Consider the following 24637-nt stretch of genomic DNA (forward strand, 5'->3'; position numbering starts at 1 on the left):
TTATCCACCCATCCCAAATTAATGTGTAGACTTTTCTTTTGTGTTTTCTCATTCCATCTAGGTTGTATCACCCTTAAAAATAAAAGGTGTATTATGTATTCAATAACATGAAATCGTGTGCAAAAGGAATTTCCTTCACACTCTACCCTGCTCTTTAGGTGTTAAGCCAGACACAGAGATGATTAAAATGTTAGTACAAATAATTACCTTTTCTGCCAGGGACAACACGGTGCTGGCCTGAATTATGGCTACTTGTTCTTCATTTCTTAAGTTCTGTGAAAAATAAAAAGAGAAAATAAGCTAAAGATACCTATAATATTTACACTAAAAATACTGCTTAACTGCCTGCCACAGACAGTACTGAATATGCATGTGTGGGACCGTAACAAATCCTATTCTGTCTAGCAATAATTAACAGAGTTAATGCAAAACCTCAAAGAAATATATTAAATGTGATTTTTTACATCTCTTTAATACTGTGTTAATTTGTGTCACTGTAAGCACACTTCATTAATAGTCACGTTATGAGAAAAACAGATACCAAAATGAAATAAAGAGCAGTCTCTTCATAGCAATTTTGATGTGATTTCATCAATTCTGTTCTCTCCTTTGATAATTTTTCAAGGGGGGAAAAAACGGTGACTCCTTCAACCTATACACATCATTCATCTAGTAGCACAATGAATGGTCCTCCCACTGAATTAATATGCCTTGACCCTGTCTGGAGGTGTTTTTAGAAAGAAAAGGGATTATAGCTTCCTGGTCCATTTTTATGGGGCTGCCAACAACCCTAGTATTTAGCAGCATTTGCAACTGCATGACTGATTAATTTCACACTGGATGCTTCTATGCAACAGTCAGGCAGTAATTAGCTTTAATCACTGCAGATGTGGTCAGCATTCAAACCTGAAATATGTCCATGAAAAACACTTTACCAGGGCCTGTTTCTGCTACTACCTTCCAGAGATCCCTCCAAGCCCTTAGCCAAGTTGTTTGATAAATTGTAGACTCTCTCCAGGGAGCTAAAATCTTTACGTAAACATGGCACCTCACTATTATTTTACACATGATGCACTGGAAAGTATTTCTTGCCTCCGTTTAGGCAAATTCATATCTATTCTACACTTAATCAATTCATTACTTACCCCATTATCACCCAAGATATCAAGCTGCTTTATGAGATCAGGGATGTTCACATCCTGAAAAAACAAGGAGATGCATTCAAGTCAAAGTTTAGTGCCAGAACACGAAGTTAGAGGAAGACATTGTAGGGCTGTACTTCCTTGGGATGTTTTCAATCAGACACACCTGGTTTTAAGTTTCTACACTGCTTCTTACAAGCTGAGTGCACTTGTGCATACTACCTAACAGTTCATTCTCAATTTTGCGAGTTGCAAAATGGAGATAATAAATACCTACTTCATAGGCTGATCTTGAGGATAAAGACACTATGTGGTAAAGAGTCCAGCATGTAGTAAGGACTTGGAATATATGATCATTGACTGTTTTCTAATAATTACCAATTATGATAGATTTCAGGCACAAAGAAAAGTAATAGTTTATATTAATAAATATAAAATAACCAATTTCATTCTAATTAGAATTCTGACCTGGCAGAATTTTGACTGCCACAAGAAAAACTATAGTGCAAATTCCATTTTTTAGGTGTTTAACGTTAATTTCACCCTACGGGAAACTATTTTTTCTCTATTCCTTGAGTCAGTTTGAAGCAGCTGAACTCCACCATTTGAAAGAGTTCCCTTGGATATAAGTTATATGCATTGGATTAGGTTGTTTGTGATTTATCTAAAAAAAAAAAAAAAAAAGCATCTAGGAAAAAGACAAAGAAAATTGCTTTTTATTTAATTAGAGTTGAATCAAAACAATTACTTTGGTTTGCAAATTTTCATGCAGCCCAGGAAAGCCAGGAGTTTAAACACCATGTAAGTGGTTTAAGATGAAGGACAAGGAAGCACAATTTTACTGCCCAATTTTTCTCCCTATCTGTACCTCACTAGTACCACTTTCTTACATTCAAACAGCAGTATAGCAAAGCCTTACCACCAGGAAAGGGAAAGTCTGGCTTAATGTCATAGGAAGAGGGAAGGCAACTGAAGCAAGTATATTTGGCAGCTGAGTGGGAGCAGGGAGGGCCATGCGGAAGGTAAAGGAGAGACCAGGAATAGCAGAGGCATCCCAGCTTTACCCAAGGGAATATATATTCACAATGTGATTTCATTACATTAAAGGACAATATATTTCCTGGGAGACAGAGACACCTCAACTCAACCTTAATATTTAAAATGTATTTCAGTAGCACTAAAGATAAAATCATGTTTTATCTAATCAGCAATGTATTATAAATACTAAACACTTTCAAAAGAGAACTCCTCCCTAAATTAAACACAGCAAAGGGGAAAGTGGACTAGGTGACTTCAAGGTCTCTTCCAACTCTGAAACTCCATGATCGTGAATTCCACAGCACCTAGCGTGGCACAACAAAGGGGTTCAAAGAAAACTTTCTCATCTGGCAGACAGGAAATACGTTTTTTGAAGCATTAAATTTATTTTGTATTTCTCCTAGATAATTAAGGCTAGTTACCTTAAATGTTGTGATTCTATATCATTCTTTATGTTACTCTGTTCTAAATAATCGTGGATGCCTGTCTTCTTTGCTGTGACCATTCGTACATCTGTCATACATTTATTAATATTTTGTTTATGTTCTATTGATTTTCCAATAGATGTGCCTATTTTCAATTTCTACATAGTTTGTATCAAAATGACATCCAGTGACTGAAAGACCAAACAGTCATGAGCAACCTCCCTTTTTCCAATTCCCAGTGTTTCTAATTTCTACAAACATAAAAAATTAAATAGCTGCCTACCTTGACACCTTCTTTCATACAGTAGATCTGTAGAGCACTCACACCATCTGAGAATGGGTGAATTTGGAGATTAAATGGAGGGGATCGTCTCTCTCTTTCCTTGAAATACAGTGAAGAATATACAGAAATTAAAATAAAAAAGCAATAACTGATTAAAGACTAAATCGGTGGTCTCTTTATGCTATTTCAGCAGTTAGTGTCATTTGGAAAAAAAAATCAAACTCAAGATGTTCATGCTTAAATTTAATGGAAAAGAACTGACTAGTCAACTAAGAGGTAGGGGCGAAGAATTTATAGATGGTGTCATCCATATTTGCAAATTTTTTGATCAGGGAAACTCAGGAAGTGGAGTTCCAATTTAAACTGCATGAATATTTAGAGCTTTCAGATATCACAAAGAGGGGTCTCGCCGCAAGTTTTTATGGCAGCTAACAGCCTACTCCATATTCAATCTACTCAGGCTTTATGAGTAAGGTATGTGGGCTACAAAAGATGACTTACTCTTCTTCACTGAAGCATGCCAACTGCTAACTTTTTACCCAGACCTGATTTGAAATAACCTCAGGAAGAAATTGCTGGCAAAAATAATAGTGAAATCCCATGGGAATTTTCCTTATCCTTTTACATATCCACATACATTCAACCAGATCCTATGCCAGATTCTGCAGGATACAAGCAAAATCTGATTTGATTTGTATGCTTTACTTGAAAAACAAAAAATCGACCCCTAAAATTGGGTCAGATTAATCAAGGTATTTCCTAAGACAAGTTACCTTGCACCTTAACCTTTTTTTTTTTTTTTTTTTTGCATAAATGCATTAGGGACTAAAAAATTTACTTTTATAAATTCAAATTTAACTAAAAATGTTTATATAGAGAACACATTTTGAAATATAATTCTTGAAGTAACAATTTTAATACATTAAAATTCAATGAAGGATGGACATGGTTATTTAAAAGCAATGAAATATGGAGGAGGTTTGAAATCTATTATTTTAACTATCTAAAAATTATTCATTAGCAAATTGTTTACAAAGTCAGCAATGTCGAAAAGAACAATATCTGAGCAGACAGTTCTGAGTTGCATCAAGGCTTTACCACTTACTAGTCACGGGACTTGGGCAAGTTATTTAATCTCAGTTGCCTCAGCTTTGTAATCTTAAGGGTGATTGTGAGGACAAATGAGAGAATGAATCTAAAAGGCTTAATTCAGCCCCTAGCTCCTTGATGTGCTTGGTACATGTGAATTATTATTATGTAATAGTTTTATTATCATCATCATCATTTCCTTACTTCTAGCTCTAGGTTTCGAAACTCCAGCAGCTCATTCTGGTCTCTGGCGTCCTGTAGTTCCTGTTGTAACCGGTGGTTTTCTGCCTCCTGTTTTTCTATCTAATAAAGTAAATCCTGAAGTTAGGTAAGCATTGCAAAAAACATCCACAATGTTGCAAAGCAAGCATGGATAGTATTAATTTATTCAGTGAATAAATCTTCCAGATCATGAAAAATATTCCCAAGTAGATGTGAATAAAATAAGTCTTTGGCTTTCCTTCTCATTATCCTTTGATCGAATTTTTTTGAGTTATAGAGAAAAATGCTGAAGACAGCTCTGTTCCTTGGGATAAAATCTAGGGATCCTGTGGCTCTGAGAAAACTTACTATGTCCTTGTGGTGGGTCCGAGACAGTTTATACTAGAACCAGATTTAATGATATATATAAGAAGGATTGACATCCCCATTTCTGGAATTAGAGTTGTCAGATTATTAATGTTAATAAATCAAATATTAATAAATTTTTAAAAACAGCTCTCATTATATATAAAACTTTGCTGAATTCCAAATACCTACAGAATAGAGCCAAACTCCTTACTAGGGAATTCAAAAGCCTTAAAAATCTGATCACCACCTAGCTTTCCAGTTTTAAGTATTATCACTGTCCTCTCTACACACACATTCACACACTCACATGTGATCGTGCACACTAGAATCTAGAAACCCTGATTCACCCAATCAACTGGCTTCTCCAGGAACTCTGTATCTGCTCACCTCTGCCTGAAAAGGGCTCCCCATCTCCTTTTCTATGTGACAAAATCCTACACTTCATTGAACACTGAGCTCTAATGTCTATAAGAGCCTTCCCCAGTCTCCTTATTCAGAAGTGACACCTCTTCTTTCTGTTGTCCTATAGACTTTCTTAGAGGATCTCCAGTATAACCCGATGAAGCATAAAATTCAGTTATCTGTATACAAATGTGCCTCCCCCTGTAGACAGGGTCCATATCTGAATCTTTGGATTTTTAGGGATCAGAAAATCTTCATGAAGCGCAATAGGTTTTGGGCTTCTCTTGATAGCAGTAGTATGTGTGGGCTATCTGCACAGTAACTATTTAAAATTTTGAATTTAGAAATACAAACCCAGGGGCTTTTTAACAATCATAGGATGTATCTTACTTTCCCAAATCTATATGTCTGAAGTAAAATGTTTAGCTTCATTGTCATTTCTGCCATCCTTTTATTCTTAGAAGCCTGGGTTCAAAAATTCCCCCTTTAGCCCAAAGAAATCAAGACTAAAGGACAATCAGATAGAAAACTTAATGGGAATCATTGTTTTGATGATAAAGAGATGTAATAACACTTATTCTTGGGCATCTCTGAAACTAATAGGAAAATAAAGGTGGGGAAATAGTTAGAGATTATGTGACATTAATTAATATAGTCAACCCTAGATACTTGTGGTCTAGTGAACTTTCAAAAGTTTTTAGAAGTTGACTTAGTTTATAAAGGAGATTCTACTTCCTAGAATCTTGTATTGGATCAGTGATGAGATATTTGGGGAGAGTGCTGGTTCTAGCGGTTAGTGAAGCAATTAGATCAGTGGTTCACAGATTGCAATTCACAGACCAGGACCAATGCCAGTGATGTTTCCTTAAAGGGCCTCTTAACCTTTCCGAGAGTACCAGTTCTCAATTTTGGATAGCTATCCAGCCTCTATATGATGTATACATCGGCTCTGTCTCACATCATGCAGAAAGTAAGATATAGGATGTCTTAACTCTTCCAGACTAGAGGGGAGGGAGGACAAGCACTTTTTTTCTCCTTCTCATGCTTACTTCTCAGGGAGTTTTGGTTAACTTTTATTACTTGCCAAGGATGGAAAATATTGCTAGAAATAATTCTAAAATCATTCCTACATAACTATGAATGGATCTGCAGAATTATTTTCCTTATTCAAATGGGCTTTCAAATCCTGTTTTTGTCAAGGATAACACAAGATTATTTTGTTATCTTTCACTAGATTTGTGGAAGGTAAGATACCAAAGTAAAAGCCATCTTTGAACTTAAACAATGATCTCTGTTACGTTTAATTGCCCCAAATCAAAAGCCCATGTTCAGACAACCAGAATTAATTCTACCTCTTGAGCCTAATCCATGTTTTTGTATCTTAGTTTGTTGACCAATTTCTTAGACATACTATTTTGTGCTTTGGATGCAGCTAAAAAAATTCTTTCCTTTAAAAAGAAGTAGAAACAGCCAAGCTTAGCAAAAAGATTAAAAGTGAGAATACAAATCTGGGCTAGGTTGCAGCATGATCTTGGAGTCAGATTCTGTCATTTCCTTGCACAAAATAACAAATCTTATTCATAGAGTGTTTTTTTATAGATGGACAACCACATAGGATGTGCGTGAGTATGTGTGTGTGTGTGTGTGTGTGTGTGTGTGTGTGTTTCTATATATATATGCACAGTAAGATACAGTACATATATATGATTAACAAATCGGTAGGTTTCAGGGGTCACAACCTTTCGAGTCTGCACAATGCCCAGCGCAGAGCCATGCACATGTGCCACTTAGCTGATGGTGATGGCGGTGACAGGGATGCAGTTGAGCACGCAGCAGAGGACAGAGCAGCGTCGGAAAAGCCTCCCCTTCCCCTGGCCCCTGTGCCACTCCTGAGAGCACCTCCTGCTGCTCCTGGATCTCTCATCATTTTCTCCTGTGCCCCACTAAGGTGTTGCGCCCAACATACCTTTTCTAAAAGCTCCTGGTTTCTCTTAATGAAAAGTTGTTTATCTTCTACCCAGTGTGAATCCTGTTTGACAAAGAATATCGCGCAGTCAGCATTTCAGAGTGGCACGAAAGAGCCTGTGTCGTCAAACCACTTTGCCAGAGAAGTCTTCTTTCCACCCCGTTTGTTTGCCTGCCAATGACTGGTAAATGACGCCCACCCCTGCCAGCTTCTTCTTCAAAGACACTGGGGCCAAAGTTGCCAGGAAAATTTAACCCCCTTTTCATCGTCACTCACTACCTCTACCTTTTACAGTCTGAATAATCCAGGACCAGCCTTCTGGGGACTCAGAAGTGACCACACAGGCAAAAAGTGAAAAGGGTCAGAATGCACACAGGCTAGATACATATGGATGGAAAACATTAAAATGCAGAACCATAAATGTAGCATAGAGGCAAAGGACGCAGCTTGTGACAACTCCAGGTATTTGTACAGGGCTCTCCTCCTCTGGCACTTTTCTCTCTTGCCCAACCTCATTCACTGTTGTAGCTGGGTTCACACTCTGGCCAGAACAACACCGGGGACAGAAATACAGAGTTGAACATTCTGACGCAGTTTGAGAAAGGTCCCCATGGAGAGCCAAGCCGTGTCTTGGAGGTGGCCCATGCACAGGTAAGCTAGAGGAAGGTCAGACTGAATTGTTTGCATCTGCGGAAGAGCCAGCAACCAAATGCCTACCTGCCCTTTCTGAGCCAGGGTCGCTTCCAGATCTTCAATTTTGGCTTTATACCTTAGCACCTCTGCTTGGAGCTGTTCTTGAGCCTGGTGAAATCAAAATTCCAGAACTCAACAAGTAAAATGGTCATTCAATATTGTCCTTCCTCTCATGTTTATTGACTAGAACTCAACAAGTGAGAGAGAGAAAAAAAGAAGAATTTTCTATGACAAAAGAATCTTTCTAAACGACTTTCATGATCTAAATGCTTGTTAAAAACTACCTGTGGCTCCCTTTATTGTCGGGTTAATATTCAAACTCTTTAGTTTGGCATTTAAGGATTCCCACTACATTTCCAATCTTTTCCTGCTACTCATCAACTTAGAATCTACTCCTTTGCTGAAATCCTTTTTTCCTAAATATGCCTAGTAACTCTCTGCTTTTCTCTTTATTTGAATAAGTTCCCTTTCAATAAAGCCTTGTCCCATTTTGCTTTTCTAAATTCTTTCCATTCTTTAAGAGGCAAATCAATCTCTATCTGTCCACCTACCTACCTCTCATCTATTGTATATTTTGTGTGTATGTATAAGCAGTTTTAGACACTAATCTTCTATGGAGCAACCTTGCTGTACTATGTCATTTAGTCTAGTAATTTGATTTTAGATTCTCTTGTATTCTCTTTCTATACAATCCTATTTTTCTGCAAAAAATTAGGGTTCATTTTTTTTGTTTCCTGCCCATATATCTATTTTTAGCTGTTGTTGTCTTAGGATCTGGCTAAATTCTTTAGTACAAGGTTGAATAAAAACAGCAACGGTAGGTATCAATTTTCTTATTCTTCATTGTGAGCAGAATATTTCTTTGGACTATTAAACACTATATTTACCTTTATCAACTCCAAAAAAAAGGGCTATGCTTAATTTTACTAAGATCTATTTTAACCTTGAATTTATGTTGACTGTAATCTATTTTTTCTTATATCAAAATGATATCTTCTGTTTTTATTAATGCTTTCATCTATATTATCTATTTTTGCATTTCTATGTTCTTTGAATTTATTCTGTTGTTCTGTTTCTAACATCTTGATTTCTTTCAGAGTATTTTGCTCAATGTGTTACTCTTGTTTTACTTTAATGGCCAGAGACAATGCTAAACCTTCAGATGAGAGAATCCAATGAGAGAGAGGACTGGTTTCTACATCATCACTTCTCCAAGAAACAAGACATATGCAACTATTTTAATTGCTCAGTCCTATGTTGGTAAGAATGCTTAGTAAATACTGATAGTGAAAACCACAAATATTAAAGTATTGGGGCAGAGACATGAAGGTGTACAGGCACATTCCTTTCTAATGACTGTTTGCCTGTCTATTCCAAATTAGTGTTTTTTAAACATGTTTATTCACTTACGCATTCATGTGTGTATGCACATTACCATTTAAAAATTTATAAGTGTTATGTCCTTTCCCACTAAACAACTAACAGTAGTTCCTACAACACTCCTTAGTGCATTGCAGACCCTCCAAAAAGAAACTGGGATAAAATCACTGGGTGATCATGATCCCTTTGCCTCATGTAAATTTATCGATGAGGCAGGTACAGCCTGGTGGTTATGGCGAAAGTCAGAAGGGTAGGTTCATATCCTAGCTTTGTGACTTTAGGTAAATAATTTAACTTCACTAAGCTACATTTAACTTCTACTAAGCTATTATTTCCTTTTCTGTATAAAGAAGATAATAACAGGATCTAGCTCATAGGGTTGTTTTAGGATTACACAGATAATTCATGTAGAGTGCTCAGCACAATACCTAGAACACAGCAAGGATTCAATAAATGTTAAGTATTAGTGTGGTGTGTGTTTCTTTTTCCTTTTTTTTGAAATAGGCTTATGATAGGCAGTTAAGGTATAATGAAAAGAACATATGACCCAGTGAGATTTGAGTTGGAATCCCAGGTTTGCCATTTACTAGCTGTGTGATCTTGGGCACTTCAATTAACCTTGCTGAGTCTCAAATTCCTCTATGAGAAAATACCTGCCTTAGGGGGCTGTCACAAGGGTTAAGTCAGATATTGTCTGTGAAAATTCTTGGTACGCTGTCAAATGTAATGTTGTGCCATTATAAACTAAGAAAAGAAACTCTTGCTTTTGAAAGCTAAAAGTTCATTTTCAAGCAAGAAACTAAAAATGGATCATCAAAATCCGATACTGTCTATCTTTGCAAATGTGAAGTTTTCAAATAGCAAGAATAAGAACTATATATTCAACTATCCTTAAAGGAACAAAAGCATCGATCTAAGCTGGTTCTAATGTCTGTAGATTCAAGGTTTGTTGACATAAAAGATAAAACAGTTCAAAAGCTGCAGAGGAGAGAAAGGTGCAGGGAAATCTGTCCTATTGATACATTTATGTCCATGGTACTTCTGCGGTGTGACTGCTGTGGGCTAATTCAGAGCATTCTCACAGGCCACACTGACCTTGGCTTCTCGTTCAGCATCAATGATGCCTCCCGTCTGCTCCTGCAGGAGGGCGTAGGCTCTTTGGAGGGCCTGGTATTCTTTTGTTAACTGCCGAAATCGTAGCTCAGATTCTTCAGCTGCTAGACTCTTGAGGTTAAAAAAAAAAAAAAAAAAAAAAAGCCAAAACATAATTGTGTTATGTTCAGGTCCTGTGTTCAATGTGAAACACTAACTTCTTTTCAACTTTTTAAAAAGAAGTAAAAGGCTTGTCTTAACATTCTGTTTGATTTTATTTTTAATTCTGAAGTGTGTGTATGGACACAGATACTGTTAATACCTTCAAGGTGGACATTGCAGAAATATGTAAATATTTATTTTTAAAAAACAAGCATTTTTACTTATTTACACATTTCTGATTATTACCCATTTGGACGTGGATGTCAGTCAATTTCGGATCCAAATGAGAAAGAGTCATACCTAGATTTTGCATCTAAATTTCCTGAATTAGCTGGTTCTAACGTCTTTAGATTCTAGATATCTTAGAATTTTACTCATTTCTTTTCAATATATTCATTTCCAACAACTTCTCTCCCAGATAAGTTATAAAAAGCTTTAGGTCTTAAACTTCACAGTATAATCCAATCACCACGGAATTTTGTGAAAAATGCAGATTGTGGGGTTTCACCCCCAAGATCTTGAGTTAGGAGTTATATGGTAGGATTCAGGAATTTTCATTGTAACTGAGCCCTCTGGATCTGTGGTCCCCAACCCCTGGCATGAGACCCGGTACCGGTCCATGGCCTGTTAAGAAGTAGGCCACACATTACTGTCCGAGCTTCACCTTCTTCCCCCTGCACCCCCAATCCCCCATTGCTCCCTAGTGCCAAAAAGATTGGGGACCACTGCTCTAGATCACTCTGGTGAGAGTGGTCCATGGAACACGCTTTGCTAAACAGAGTCTTAGACTGTATCCAAAAGGCTTCTAAGTTGGTTCTTCGGTTCATACCTTCCCTAGATGAAGAATTTTAGAGAGTAACTTTTATTTTGAAAGAAGCTTTCAAGTTATAGAGCTAAACTGTAGAGACGTTTCCAAAACGGCTACCTGACATAGGTGAAGCTATTTTTCAAGTGGTAACAAGGTCACATGTGGTCTCAAAATTGGTCAATATCATGAGATCACTTTGTGCTGCTCATAAAACAGATGAAAAGTAAAATGCTTTTTCTTTCCCTTACAGGAAAGATTTAGTGACAATATTACCCAAGACTAGAGAAATGGAAAAGCTTACTTCATCCAAGTCATCGTCAGGAGTAGCTGGTGTTCTGTCTGTTCTAAATGAGGCCATGGATGATGTCTCTGAATCCATGGAGTCCTCATCATAGCCAATAAATGGGTCCAAAACAGGCCTCTGAATAGAGGGAAAGTACATGTTTACCAACACAGCTAAAAGTTGGGAAAGTTGAGCATTAAAACACTGCCAACTGGCATGAGTGTAACTGAACACAAAAGACATGGATCCTTCCCAAGTCACTGTGGAGTAAATAAAAAAAGAAAAAAAAAAAAGACATGGATCCTTCAAGGCTTCTTTGATATAATAAAAACATTAGGCATGAACAGAATAATGCCAATAAATGTTTCTCCCATATTATTTCACTTCTAACACATTCAAGAAAGATTCATAGAAACACTGAAGCCTCTTTTATATTATATTTTATATCATGGTGAGCTAATGTGACTTATTCTTTCAGGTATTTAAACTATGATCAAATAACTTTGAAAAACCAAGGCACCTTTGTGGAGGGGATTCTCAGATTTAAGTCTTGTTATCCAATTCCACATCCAGAACAAATAATGGACTTGGCAAAAACAAAAACAAAAATCAAACAAATAGACAAACTATAACAAAATTTTGTGGATCATAAAAGACTATCCAGATATTGATAAATTTGGGGTATCATTACCAATAATATTGTCTGAGTAAATGATGAAAATACATTAATCAGTTATAGCCTGGGCATCAGACTCTAATTTAATTATTCAGTGGAAGACATCAAATCATGTGTATCTCTTACACATTCTTGGAGGGTGACTCTCAACTTGTCAGACAACCCTTTCTACATCAAACCTAGTGGCATCTCCATTTAGAGAAAGTTATTTTAAAGCAAACCCTTTCAGGCCAAACTCCACAACACAATCATTTTTAGACTTCTAAGAAATGCCCAGGCAAAAGATCTTCTTCTAACAGGTAAAGGCCATGGTTTACTGCAGCAGTTCAGGAACATCTGATTTATCACACCTCTGCAGACAGATTCCACGCCAAGCCTCATTTCTCTGGCTGTTTGTGGCAAATGCCTGATAGCCTAGTTTTCTTATTACCTTAATTGGCTTGGAACTTCTTCTATGCTTTCTCCTGCGGATGAGCTTTTCTCGATCCTGAAAAACAGATGAAGGACTTTTCAGTTAGAGAGTTGGTAGATATCTCCCTATAGTTTTTGTTTTTTTCATTTTGTTTTGTTTTGTTTGGTAAAGAAAAGAGTTGTTTTCCCCCTAAGGCATAACATTTAGAACAGAATAAGATTTTGTTTTGTAAATTTTGGCAACTTTTGGGTTGGATATGTAAATATTTTTAAAGTAAGAATATTCTACAATTTGGCTGATAATGTATGTGGATTTAAGAGCCTCGCAATCAGAGAGTGTACTGTGTTCCTAATCAGAATTCTTTACTTTATACTTAAAAATCAAATAGCTCTAAAAATAATTACTCATATTCCCTCTAAGCACAGTTCTACAGTTTTCCCAAATCCAAAATTACTTTAAATTTGTGTTAAAAAATATCATTTCACAATAAAGTAAAACCTTATTCTTTTCATTCAGTCATGTTAAGTGCATAGAAAACTGTCTTTGGACTATTTTGGGATCTTTGCTCTCACCTGCAATCCCTGAAAATAGGACACAGAACAGAGAGAGTATCCAGTTTATCCAGTTGGTTAGAGTTATTTAGTGTTTTTATTTTGACTTCTGGTTTTTTCTTTTTCTTTTTTTTTTTAATTTTCTGGGAATCTCAAAAAATGCCTAGAAATAATTATCAATTTCTTTCTTTTTTTTTTTAAGGCCCCAAGAAGAGAGTAAAGTCTTCTTGATCTGAAGATGTTCATGTAGAGCTTCAGGGCCGGGGCTCACACCTGAGCTAATGATCAATTTCTTGATTCATTCTTGCTGTGAATGGAGATATCCTAGGAATTTAGGGTTTATCCACCAAATATTCCATGTATTTGCTGCACAAATTTAAACTACATGGTGTGGGCCTGGTGCGATGGCTCACGCCTGTAATCCTAGCACTCTGGGGGGCCAAGGAGGGAGGATAGTTTGAGGTCAGGAGTTTGAGACCAGCCTGAGCTACAGCGAGATGCTGTCTCTACTAAAAATAGAAAAATTAGCCTGGCGTCATGGTGCACGCCTGTAGTCCCAGCTCCTCGGGAGGCTGAGGCAGGAGAATCACTTGAGCCCAGGAGTTTGAGGTTGCCATGAGCTAGGCTGACACCACGGCACTCCAGCTCAGGTGACAGAGCGAGACTCCATCTCAAAACAAACAAACAAAAAACCTACATGGCATGTCTTCCTGAAAGTGTGATTAATATGCCTAAATAGCTAAAATTCTATAAGAAACTTACAGCTTAATCTCAGGATACTCAAAGCCAGGCAAATTTCTGGACTAGTGAATCTTTAAGATTTATTAGGATGTGAAAATAAAGTGATGGGAAGAGGCTTCAGACCACATTTAATAAATGAGCTGGTTTAAGCTAGTGGTGTTTAAGCTTTTTTATTTTTCACCTTTATAAGTAAAAACATTTTTATCACGCAACCCCAGTATATCTGAGACTTTTAAAATTTATACATTCTATCCTTAGATTACCCTCCTAATCTAGTATATGCATTATAACATATACTCAACGTAAAATCTTAAAAAGATGAACTATAACTATAAACAGAAATTATAATCTTTCTCTCAATGGCAGTGAATCATTTTGTTCACCCTGCTCTGGAAAGTACTAGCTAAATCCCCCTGGTTCTTCAGGTCTCTAGGCCTTGGCTTGGTCCTGAAGTGAGAGCAACCAAAGATGTCATTCACAGAAGAAAGAGAGGCAAAGAAGAAAAACCAAAGGCATCCAGAGGTCTTCGTCCATTTTTGCTGGTGCAGACCTCAGCCAGACACAGATGGGAGTAATAACTGCCCTGCCCACTCAGCAGGTACTGCAGCAATGGTCGGAAAATCTGGACTGGAATTTCAGCTCTGTTATGTAATTGTGGTGTTGCTGTTCACCCAATGAACATTTATTAAACTGTAACTATGTGCTAGACACTGAATTAGGTGCTGGGAAACAAGAGGGATATGTGACCTTGTTATTGTAGGCAACATATTCAATCTCTGACCCTCAGGATCGTGATATTGGAAGGCAATTACAAGACACACCCACCCTACCTACCAACTTATATAACAACGCTTTTGAAAGTTCTTTTAATGTGTTTTGCAGTTATTATTTATGTTATCAAATTAGTTAACAAAGGGTTATAATTGAAAAGGTATAAAGCAGTTTAATAACATAAAATATTTTTGGAATAAAGTCTCTTAAACATAATTACATATTGAACAAATGAATTTGGACCTCTGGGGTTATCCAAAATTATTAAATGCTTTCAGTGTATGTCTTATTGGCTACTTGTCATTGGGAACAATTTAGAATTTACAGATCGATCAAGACCTACCCTTGTGAGCTCATCAATAATGTTCTGTTGCTCAATGACCTGAAGTTTTAGAAACTCTGTTTCTTGTTCTTCATTAGCTTGGTCGAGATCATTCAGAGATTTTAATTTCTTCAATGGTGGATGGGATGTTATTTTTTCTCTCTGGATTGGAAAAGAAGTTAAGGTGGAAAATTTAAGGATCCCAAACTTTAGTTATTAACATAAAATACCTGTAGAAAGTTTATGAAGCTCCAGCTAACTTTGAAAATTGCCCTAGCTTGAATACACACACACCAACTAGAATCCTCAAGCATATTTTATCTGCTATAATAAGTCAAAATTGTTGGGGATTGTCTGAAGATCTCTGTGGATGTATTGGAAGTCTATTAAGGAAAACATCAGCATATCACTTGTCCATATATAATATAAGTAATGGTATCTATTTCCCAACTATTATGCAAGAGCTCAGAAGACAAGGTGTGCCTGGTGTATAGGTTTGTAAATAGCACACTAGTGAAATCTTGGAAGAAGGGTTTCTGTGGCTGAGGAGTTATGTTGAAGCTTTCTTCTCCATTTCTGAGCTTTTGGGGAGTGTGTAGATTCCTGGAAGCACTCCCACAGTTCTGCAAATTTAGAAACCCCATAAAATTCAGAGCCAGCAAGCTTCTCTTGCTCTCTTCCTTAAAGCTTCCTTGCTTACATAAGGGAAAATCCAAATAGCATTGTATTTTAAGAATAAGCTGAGAACAATAAGGCAGGTTATTGGAGTAATACAAAGAAGGAAGCTATAGTTTTGCAGAGTCTGTGATACACACCATTTCCAAATTTTCCTTGGTAACGGCTTTTAGTTTTTCTTCCATGCGCTGCAAGGACACCATCAGCTCATCGTTTCTCTTGGCAAGGCACTTGTTCCTTTCCAGGAGAGGTTTACATTGTTTTTCGGTTTCCCGCACGCGTTTTAACTGGGAAGAAATAAGGTAACATTTGTCTCTTGTGTTTGGGGGATATGGGGCAGGGGAACTAAGTTGGTGGGAGTGAAAGCACCTCTGGAGTCACCTTTGTCTGCTTCACTCTGAGCCTCAGAACTAACTACCGACACTCCAGTCCTCCATGCAGCGGACTGACTGCTCTGTTTTCCCTTTTCTTTAATGGCTTTTCTTCAGTGGCTTTTCTTTGTACTCTTCATAACCCCGTATCAATCTATAACCTTAAAGGAGGTGCTGCAGAGAGACTGCTTTTTGGAAATACCTGGGAGAGTAACTGTTGTTCTTTTTCCCTTTCGCTTCCTCTACCTCGGTTTCCCCACTGTGCTCAGCCTCAATATGGACTTGCAATGTCCTCATTGGCTCAGAGAGATAAAGGAGTTCATCCAAGTCATGGGGTCCCTAAGTGACGCAACCAGGACCTGAATCCAGGACTCGTCATCCCCAAAGCCAGTCCTTTCCCTGGGAGATCTTACTGAAATCTCCTGACTTGCACTAAGGTTATTTTTAAGGAAGTTTTATGGAGGGAAAAACACACCTAGGTAATGAAACCATATTGATGTTTGTGTTTAAGAATATCTAATTTTTACCAAGCCTAGGAAAAGTATGATTGTGCTGTTACCCACCCATAATTAAGAGCTACCACACTCTTGTTCGCCAGATTAGTCTAAGCAGAGATTTTCAGCCTCGGCAGCCTTGATATTTTGGGCCAGATATTTGGTTTGCTGTGAGGAGCTATCCTGTGTATTGCAGGATGTTTAGCAGAGTCCCTGGCCTCTGCCTCCTAGACGCCAGTAACAACCTGTCAGTTGTGACAACCCGAAAATGTCTCCAGATATTGCCAAAATCACCTTTAGTTGAGAACCACTGGTTTAAGTTTATGAATGTTGTTGTCTTGGGGTAATTGTAAATAGTCTCCCCTTTTATTCTTAAAACTCTCCAGTTTGGATGACACATTTTATGATCATCCTATACATAGTGGATTTCCATTTTAAAGTTTTCTTGGTTAGTTCATTCTTTTCATACTAATGATTCAGAATGTGACTATGTATTGGGGGAGGGGCTGCCAAAGCAGGGAAAAGGGAAGGGGTGTATCAGAAACACTTGGGAGGATTTTTAAGAGTATTCACTCCCGTCCTTCAGAGTCAAACGTGGGAAGTGCTGAGGTAGGAGACTTAGCCACCTATGAATGTTTGTAAAAGCTCCCCTTGTGGTTCCTAAATAGCACGGCCCCAACCCCACCTCAATCTCAGTTTGAAAACTCCATTTATATTAAAGGCCAGATTTAGATTTATTTTTCATAAATAATCTGACTTAATCCTTAGTTCTTGAACTGTAGTACCTGAAGCACTAATATGAAATATTGTGTACATAGGACAAATAAATTATTCCACTAGGTTCACTATTTTAATCTAGGTCTCTTTCCTGGAGGTCAATGACATGAGTTTTAAATATTTAAATTTATTTAGTATATACTATTCATGGAAAATGCAGATAAGCACAAAGAAAATATCTATAATTCTACCATTCTATACTTCATTAATCACAGTCTCAAAGTACCCAACAAAATGTTCCTTTTAAGATATACCTTAAACATAACAGAGAAAGGTTGAAAGTAAAATATACATATTATGTCTGTATGTGTGTATATTTATAAATATGTATCTTAAAAATACATATTATATATTTATATATAAATATATTTAAATATACACGCACATACATATATATACACATGCATGTATATAGTCATACAAACACTAAAAGAAAAAAATTGATATAGTTCAATTAATAACAAAGACTTTAAATCAAGAAATATTCCTAGAGAAAAAAAAATTTCATAATGATAAAAAGGTCAATATACAAAAAACATATAATAAATATTAATTTATGTGCATCTAGTAATTAATTCAAATATATAGAGAGCAAAATTGACAGGACTAAGAAGCAATATATTTTGAGACAGGGTCTCACTCTACTGCCCTGGCTAGAGTGCAGTGGTGTTATTAGAGCTCACTGCAACCTCAAACTATTGAGCTAAAGTGATCCTCCTGCCTCAGCCTCCTAACTAGCTGAGACTACGGGTGCATACCACCACAACCAGCTAATTGTTTTTCGTATTTTTTTGTAGAGACAGTGTCTCGAACTCCTGATCACAAGTGATCCTCTTGCCTCGGCCCCCCAAAGTACTAAGATTACAGGTGTGCCATGCTGGGACATAGAAAATTTTAAACAAGGCTAGTAATAAACTCGAATCAAACTGCAACTAGTAATTGTAGAGTATCTCTTCATGTAAACATGTAACAGTTCTAAAATTGACCATGTGCTGGAATCATAAAGAAAATCTCCACAAATTTCAAAGGGATGAAATAATACAAAGTATGTTTCATACTATAGTAGAATTAAGGAAGAAATTGATAACAGAAAGATAATTCAAAATCTCCAAATATTTGGAAATTAAGCCATACATTTTGAGTAGCCCATAGATGAAAGAACAAATTGCATGACACTAGAAAAGATTCTGAATGAAAGAGCAATATATTATGACACATCAAAACTTGGGGGATGAGGCTAAAGCAAGGCTTAGAGGGGCAATTATAGCCTAAAATGCATATATTTGAAAAAATGAAAGGCTGAAAATAACTCCTTTATTTGAATAATGCTATTTAAAATATAAAAATGTAAGCCACAAAGCAGGATATTTTAAATGCAAATATCCCACAAATGATGTAAAAAAATCCTAATTTTAGTAATAAAAATAGGCCACATATGTTGGCGCATGCCTGTAGTCCCAGCTACTTGGGAGGCTGAGGCAGGAGGATCGTTTGAGCTCAGGAGTTCGAGTCTACAGTGAGCTATGATTGTGCCACTATACTCCAGGCTTAGCAACAGAGTAAGAGTCTGTCTCTAAAAAAAAAAAAAGAAAAAGGTAGCACAACAGAAAATGGGCTAAGGGAAAAATCGTAAAAGATATCCGAAAGGCCACTGTACGAGCTCATTAATAAGGAGGAAAATAGGCCTGGCGCGGTGGCTTATGCCTGTAATCCTAGCACTCTGGGAGGCCGAGGCAGAAGGATTGCTCAAGGTCAGGAGTTCGAGACCAGCCTGAGCAAGAGCGAGACCCCATCTCTACTAAAAATAGAAAGAAATTAGCTGGACAACTAAAAATATATATACAAAATTTAGCCGGGCATGGTGGCACATGCCTGTAGTCCCAGCTACTCGGGAGGCTGAGGCAGGAGGATCGCTTGAGCCCAGGAGTTTGAGGTTGCTGTGAGCTAGGCTGATGCCACGGTACTCTAGCCTGGGGAATAGAGCGAGACTCTGTCTCAAAAAAATAAAAAAATAAAAAAAAATAAGAAGGAAAATTAAAATTAAAATCACAATATAAGGCATCAGATATACCTTATGACCACCAAAATGGCTAAAATTAACAATCATTTTTGCATGTTGGCAAAGATATGGAGAAACCGCGATTTTCATCCATTGTTGGTGGGAATGTAAATTGTTACCACAACTTGAGAAAACTGGTATTAACTACTGACGCTAACTACATGCCTACGCTAAGATCCAGTAATTCTACTCCTTTGTATACTCCTACCAGAGATGGGCACATTTTTCACCAAAGACATGTAGCAGCACCATTCTTAACAGCTGAAAAGTGTCAGGAAACAACATAAATGTCTATTAACATTAGAATGAATAAATATATTATAATATATCAATACTATCGAGTAATGAAAATGAATGAACCCTACACGCAGCATAGTGGATGAATCTCGGAAATACTGCTGAGCAAAAGCAGCACAAGAAGCCAGACACAAAACAGTGAATACTGTATGATTCCATTTACAAAGAATTTTTAAAAAGTGATAGACATCTATGGTGATGGAAGTAAGCATAGTGGTTAACTTTAACAGGATGGTGATTGGGATGGGTTTCTAGAAGGAGGTTTGAGGCGCTCGTAATCTTCCACCTACTCATCCCGGTGGTGGTTATATGGGTGTGCCACTTTGTGAATATTTATTGAACTGTAACTTTCTTATTTGTGCACTTTCTTCTATTATGGTATATTTCTACGACACGATATACACTTCTGTAACATAATGCTTAACAATAACAACAACAACAACAAAATTTTGAGTATAGCTCACCAATTCATTTCGTTCATCTCCAAGCAAGGTATTCCTGTCTTCCAATTTTCTTATAGTGGCATTCAATTCAGCTATTCTCTTTTGATTTCTTCGCAAATCCTACACATGAAAATTAAAATGGATAATTCTTCAGTAACACTTTTCACAACGTTCTGGAATACCACTCACTACTCATAAAAGTAATGGGCTCAGTTCTATTTATCAGGCCCATGAAGTGAGAGTAACATGTTCTCTTATTCAGAGAACAGTAAATTTTACCCTTTTATAACTCCCAATAATCACCACTTGGGTTACAGACCAAGCCTGGTTGAAAATGCAGATGAATTCCATGTGGCAGATACTCCCTGGAGCCGGGATTTAGGGCAGGGGGGATGCAGAGGGTTGGATCAGCTTATCAGAGTTGTGTGTGGTGAGACCAAGGTCACGCTGTGATTACACAGGGTTCAAGGAGCATCCCTTGTGTCATGGCTGCACATTGCTTCCCACAGCTCAGACAGCTGTCTGGCCATTATACTTAGCCACAGAGGGAACAGAGTAGGAGACAGGGACGGGCTTTGTAAATTCTTGCATTCTCCTGAAGAAAAAGGTCAGAGTGAGAAAAGGTTGGTGCCTGACCTTCATGTATAAAAGGCAGCAGTTTATAGGCTAGCCCTCACTAGTATATTTCACCCAATGCGACCGGCTTGCCCATTGGCAGAATTGCCATGAATCACCTGACACACCGCAGTCATGGCTTAATTCTCTGCTGTAGAGTGGATAGGACTGTTATTATCACATGCTTGCAATTCTGTTATCATCTTACATTTTGATAGTGCTGTACTGTTGACAAAGCAGTTTCACGCACATTATAACCTTAGGTTCACAATAGCCTAGAGGATTCAGGTAGTTCATAACTCGATCAAGATCTTGTGGCTAATATCAATAGATCAATAACAAATATGTATTGAATGCTAACTATGTGCCTGACTCTATGCTCAACATTTTATATATCATTCCTTCTAATCCTTAGACCAGCCTGTGGAGTACTACTGTAGCCTCTATTTTACATGTGAGGGAGCTGAGCGGTAACGTGGTTTCCCTAAGGTCACACAATAAATCGCAGATCCAGGATTTGAACCAAAGGGTCTAACTCTAGAGACTATTCCCTTGACAATTACACTATATTGCAGGTGCACGTCAGTGACAGGACTTACATCTGCTAAATCCTAGATCAGTATTCATCCCACCACCTACTAGGATATATATATCCTGAATACTGATTCATAAATTATTCATTACTTAGTTCTAAGTAGTACTTTGGAACCCATCTCTGTTCCTAAATAATACATTTTCATCATTATAGCAGCTAAATAATTTGAAAGGTAGAATATGTATAGCCAACTACATGCAAGCCAATTTCTATCATGCACTTCTGAAAATAGTTTCTCATATAAAATGATGAAAATCCAGGGAAATAAGTGGCAAGTGCAACCAGACTAGAAGCTTTCAGACAAAGATTATAAAATGGTTTCAGCTTTTATACAGTTATATGTTTTAAGCCCTGAAGATGATAACCATTTTTACCAATTTCCAACCCAATTGTTCACAAAAGGGAAATTTACCAATCTTGGCAAGAGGAAAATATTTTCATCTAATTTATGATTTTTATAACAGACTTAAATTTGGATAGGTATCATCTGGCTGGAAAAGCTCTATAAAGGATTTAAAGAAATCTGAAACTCTCGTGTGATCTGCTAATGCAGGGCAGACCACTTTGTTGTCTGAGTTTAGAAAACTCTGTTCCCAAGATACTAGCCGGTGTTATCATACGAGGTAGAATTGATTGCTTTGCAGTAAACAGGAAAAGAGCTTAAGTGAAAAGTAAAACTTGGGAGCTAAATAAAAGATGACTGGTGAGTTCTCGGCTTTAGCTGGAGGGGACTTACAGGACTGCTGCAGTGTTCGGAGCCATCTCCTGCCCTTCCTGGAATTTCTCGTTTTGGACTGCTCATGTTACACTCGGCCTCCTTGACCAGGAAGAGCTGTTCGTCCAAAGCCTCCTTCTGCAGTTGGAGTTTCTGTACATAGCCCGTTTGAGTCTCCAGTTCCTTTTCCAGGGAAAAGATGATCCTGTCCTTGGCTTTGATTTCATCCATCTGAATTAAATGAGACCCAGGACACTTTATTTAACAATGCTCTAAAGAAATGCATTTTTACTATGATATGAGTGTAACTTCTTTCATCTGACTGATAGATTAAAAAATCATTACTACTACAAATGTATTAAGTGTATTGGTTTCATGAGTAAGATGAGGCAACATTGTATAATGAATGGTTATCCTAGGTTAATGGCAAGGAGAGTAATTTTTTTCTCTCTAGTATATTCTGTATAGATGTTTTGATTCAATATGTTGTTTGAAATGGTCTGGGTTGGTTAGATATGGAAAGGAAAGGCTAACTTTGAAATGGGGCATTAATCTTAACAAAAAGGAATACTAAACATTCCACTACAGTGTTTCCCTAGGACAAATTTTGATGTTACCTCCTCTTTGGGGGATTGGGCATTCAAGTTCAACCCAAACAGTAGTTGCTACTATTAGTAGGTCATTTGCAACTGAAGAAACTACAGACCTCCAGTGGCCTAGTCATTTCCAAAGACTAACATGCTTGCATTCAGGTAGTGAATTTGGACGGACGTCCTTCCATGGTTCATGTGTTATGGCTTTTTCCATTCCTATGGGTATTTCAGAGCAGCCAGTTCTTAGCAACCATTTTACCATTGCTATCAGAAAATCACTGTTGGGACTAGAAACGGATGGAAAATAACTGGTAATATTAGCCACTATGTCCCCCTTGCACATCTGTGGGATACGTTTACTGATCTTAACACTCATTTCTGTTAAACCTGAACATGGCCTCAGAGGTACTTCTCAACTAAAGATCACAGGCATTCAATACCAATTGATCAGAGTTCCACCGGTGAATGTCTGGAAACAATTTTCAAAGAGAGCGTAGCCATTAGGTGAAACCTTTCTTCTCATTTCATTACATTCTATCGAATATTCAAAATGGCGATAGGGAAAAGATATTTGATACAAACATCAATATGTTGTTTCCCTTTTTTCTAATAGTGTCTCCTTATACAAAACAAATCACTTTGTATGAATCTTTCTTTGCCGTGCTCTTAGACCAGGAACAAAAATATCTGGGACAGAAATGATGTTACACAGTCACATATTTTCTACATATAAATATCTGTGAGCTATTGCCTCTAAGTCACATGACTAAATTTTAGGTCAATTTTGGGAGGGCACTGGACTAAATTCCACATGATCCTATAATATTATCTGATAACCTGGTGAGGAATCAAATATTGTTCTGTTAATTTGGGAATAAAAGTATTGTCTTCAGTTTCTATCTCCTTGCAGAAGACTTGAGTCCAGTGTTTTTCTTAACTGAGTAGCACCTTCATTTGTCAGATCTGTCATCTAAGTGTTATTTTATCTACAGTTTAATAAAGCTCCGTATCTGCGTGTTCCCAGTTGGTTTTTATGTACTCTACCTAAATGAACTTGCTGGGAAGGCATTCCATTACTGTCCATATTCATCCTCATCATAACCATCACCATAACTGAAACTTACCAATCTTTTACTATACCCAAGGGACTGCACTCAGAGCTTTACACACCTTATTTTATAACAATCCCATTCAGTAGGTTCTGTTATCACTATTTTACAGATAATGCCTGAGAACGCAAAAGGTCAAAAACTTGGTCAAAATCATGTGGCTAGTAAATTGTGAAACCTGACTTTTAACTCAATATTCTGACTGTAAAAGGTTAGGGGTCTGTTAGGCACTATGCTACACTGGCTCCAAGATTATTCATATACTTCCAGCATCTCCCAGAGTGGTTTTCTGTGGAGTACCAAGTAATTAGTACTGAGGAGACTCTGTTGCATCGTGATTATGAGCATGGGCTCTGATCTCAGAATACTGAAAATCAGCCAAGGCTCCACTTTTTAGATGGCAAGGGGTACATACAGAATTCTCTGGGGAAATTTTCTAAACAGAAAGGCTCCCATTTCTCTCCCTTCCAGTTCCAAAAATGGAGCTGGGACTGGGGGTAGGGACAAGGCAATAAGAAGGAAAAAATGAAGACAAGTAAGTATATCTGCATTATTGGAAAAGTTTCCCATGTTATTCTCTTTGCACCCATTTTTGTTTTTTTTAACTATTCTTCAGGTGGCTTAGGTTTTATACTATTATTAAAAGGGATTTCACGTCTCCTTCAGCAATATGCTAATAAAAAAAAAGTCATGGCAAAAATTTGCAGATTTACAAGTGGATATATTTATAGATTTTACATTGAAAACCATTAACAAACAAAATATTTAATGCAAAACTTCCTTTTCATTTACCTACCTGCCAACTCCAGAGTTCAAGTCTCGATTCATTCTTCATCAGCCATTGTCATTTCAAAAACCAAAGGCAGGGCAGAGACCAATATTTCTGCACTGTGTTTGGTCGTTATTGTCAAACAGTGCAATAGAATAAGTTGCAGATAAAGAATTCAGAAAGTATGGCAAAGGCAATATTTTACAGTCACACTGTATCACAGTACAAAGAAAATCACACATTAGCTTTTAAAAATGTTCTAGCACTTTGACCTTAAAATTAAAATCCTAGAGATATCATACATGGAACATAATTAAGA

At 37.2% G+C, this 24637-nt stretch overlaps 1 protein-coding gene across 3 annotated transcripts in view; it reads right to left on the minus strand.

Moving 5' to 3' along the window:
- Positions 1–24637, minus strand: part of JAKMIP2 (janus kinase and microtubule interacting protein 2) — a 145842-nt gene that overhangs the window by 23770 nt on the left and 97435 nt on the right. For 2 of the 3 annotated variants that reach the window (XM_045552668.1, XM_045552667.1), the window contains 13 exons: positions 21869–22078; positions 19944–20042; positions 15622–15768; positions 14828–14968; positions 12440–12496; positions 11352–11471; positions 10084–10212; positions 7633–7716; positions 6916–6978; positions 4182–4280; positions 2889–2987; positions 1146–1199; positions 208–273 (listed from right to left, as the gene is read on the minus strand). In XM_045552668.1, coding sequence (XP_045408624.1) covers positions 208–273; positions 1146–1199; positions 2889–2987; positions 4182–4280; positions 6916–6978; positions 7633–7716; positions 10084–10212; positions 11352–11471; positions 12440–12496; positions 14828–14968; positions 15622–15768; positions 19944–20042; positions 21869–22078 — 1368 coding nt within the window. The remainder of the gene's footprint in view (positions 1–207; positions 274–1145; positions 1200–2888; positions 2988–4181; positions 4281–6915; positions 6979–7632; positions 7717–10083; positions 10213–11351; positions 11472–12439; positions 12497–14827; positions 14969–15621; positions 15769–19943; positions 20043–21868; positions 22079–24637) is intronic. The other variant, XM_045552669.1, reaches the window with a different exon arrangement.

The sequence above is a fragment of the Lemur catta genome, chromosome 5 (genome assembly GCF_020740605.2).
Source record: "Lemur catta isolate mLemCat1 chromosome 5, mLemCat1.pri, whole genome shotgun sequence".
Lineage (NCBI taxonomy): Eukaryota > Metazoa > Chordata > Mammalia > Primates > Lemuridae > Lemur > Lemur catta.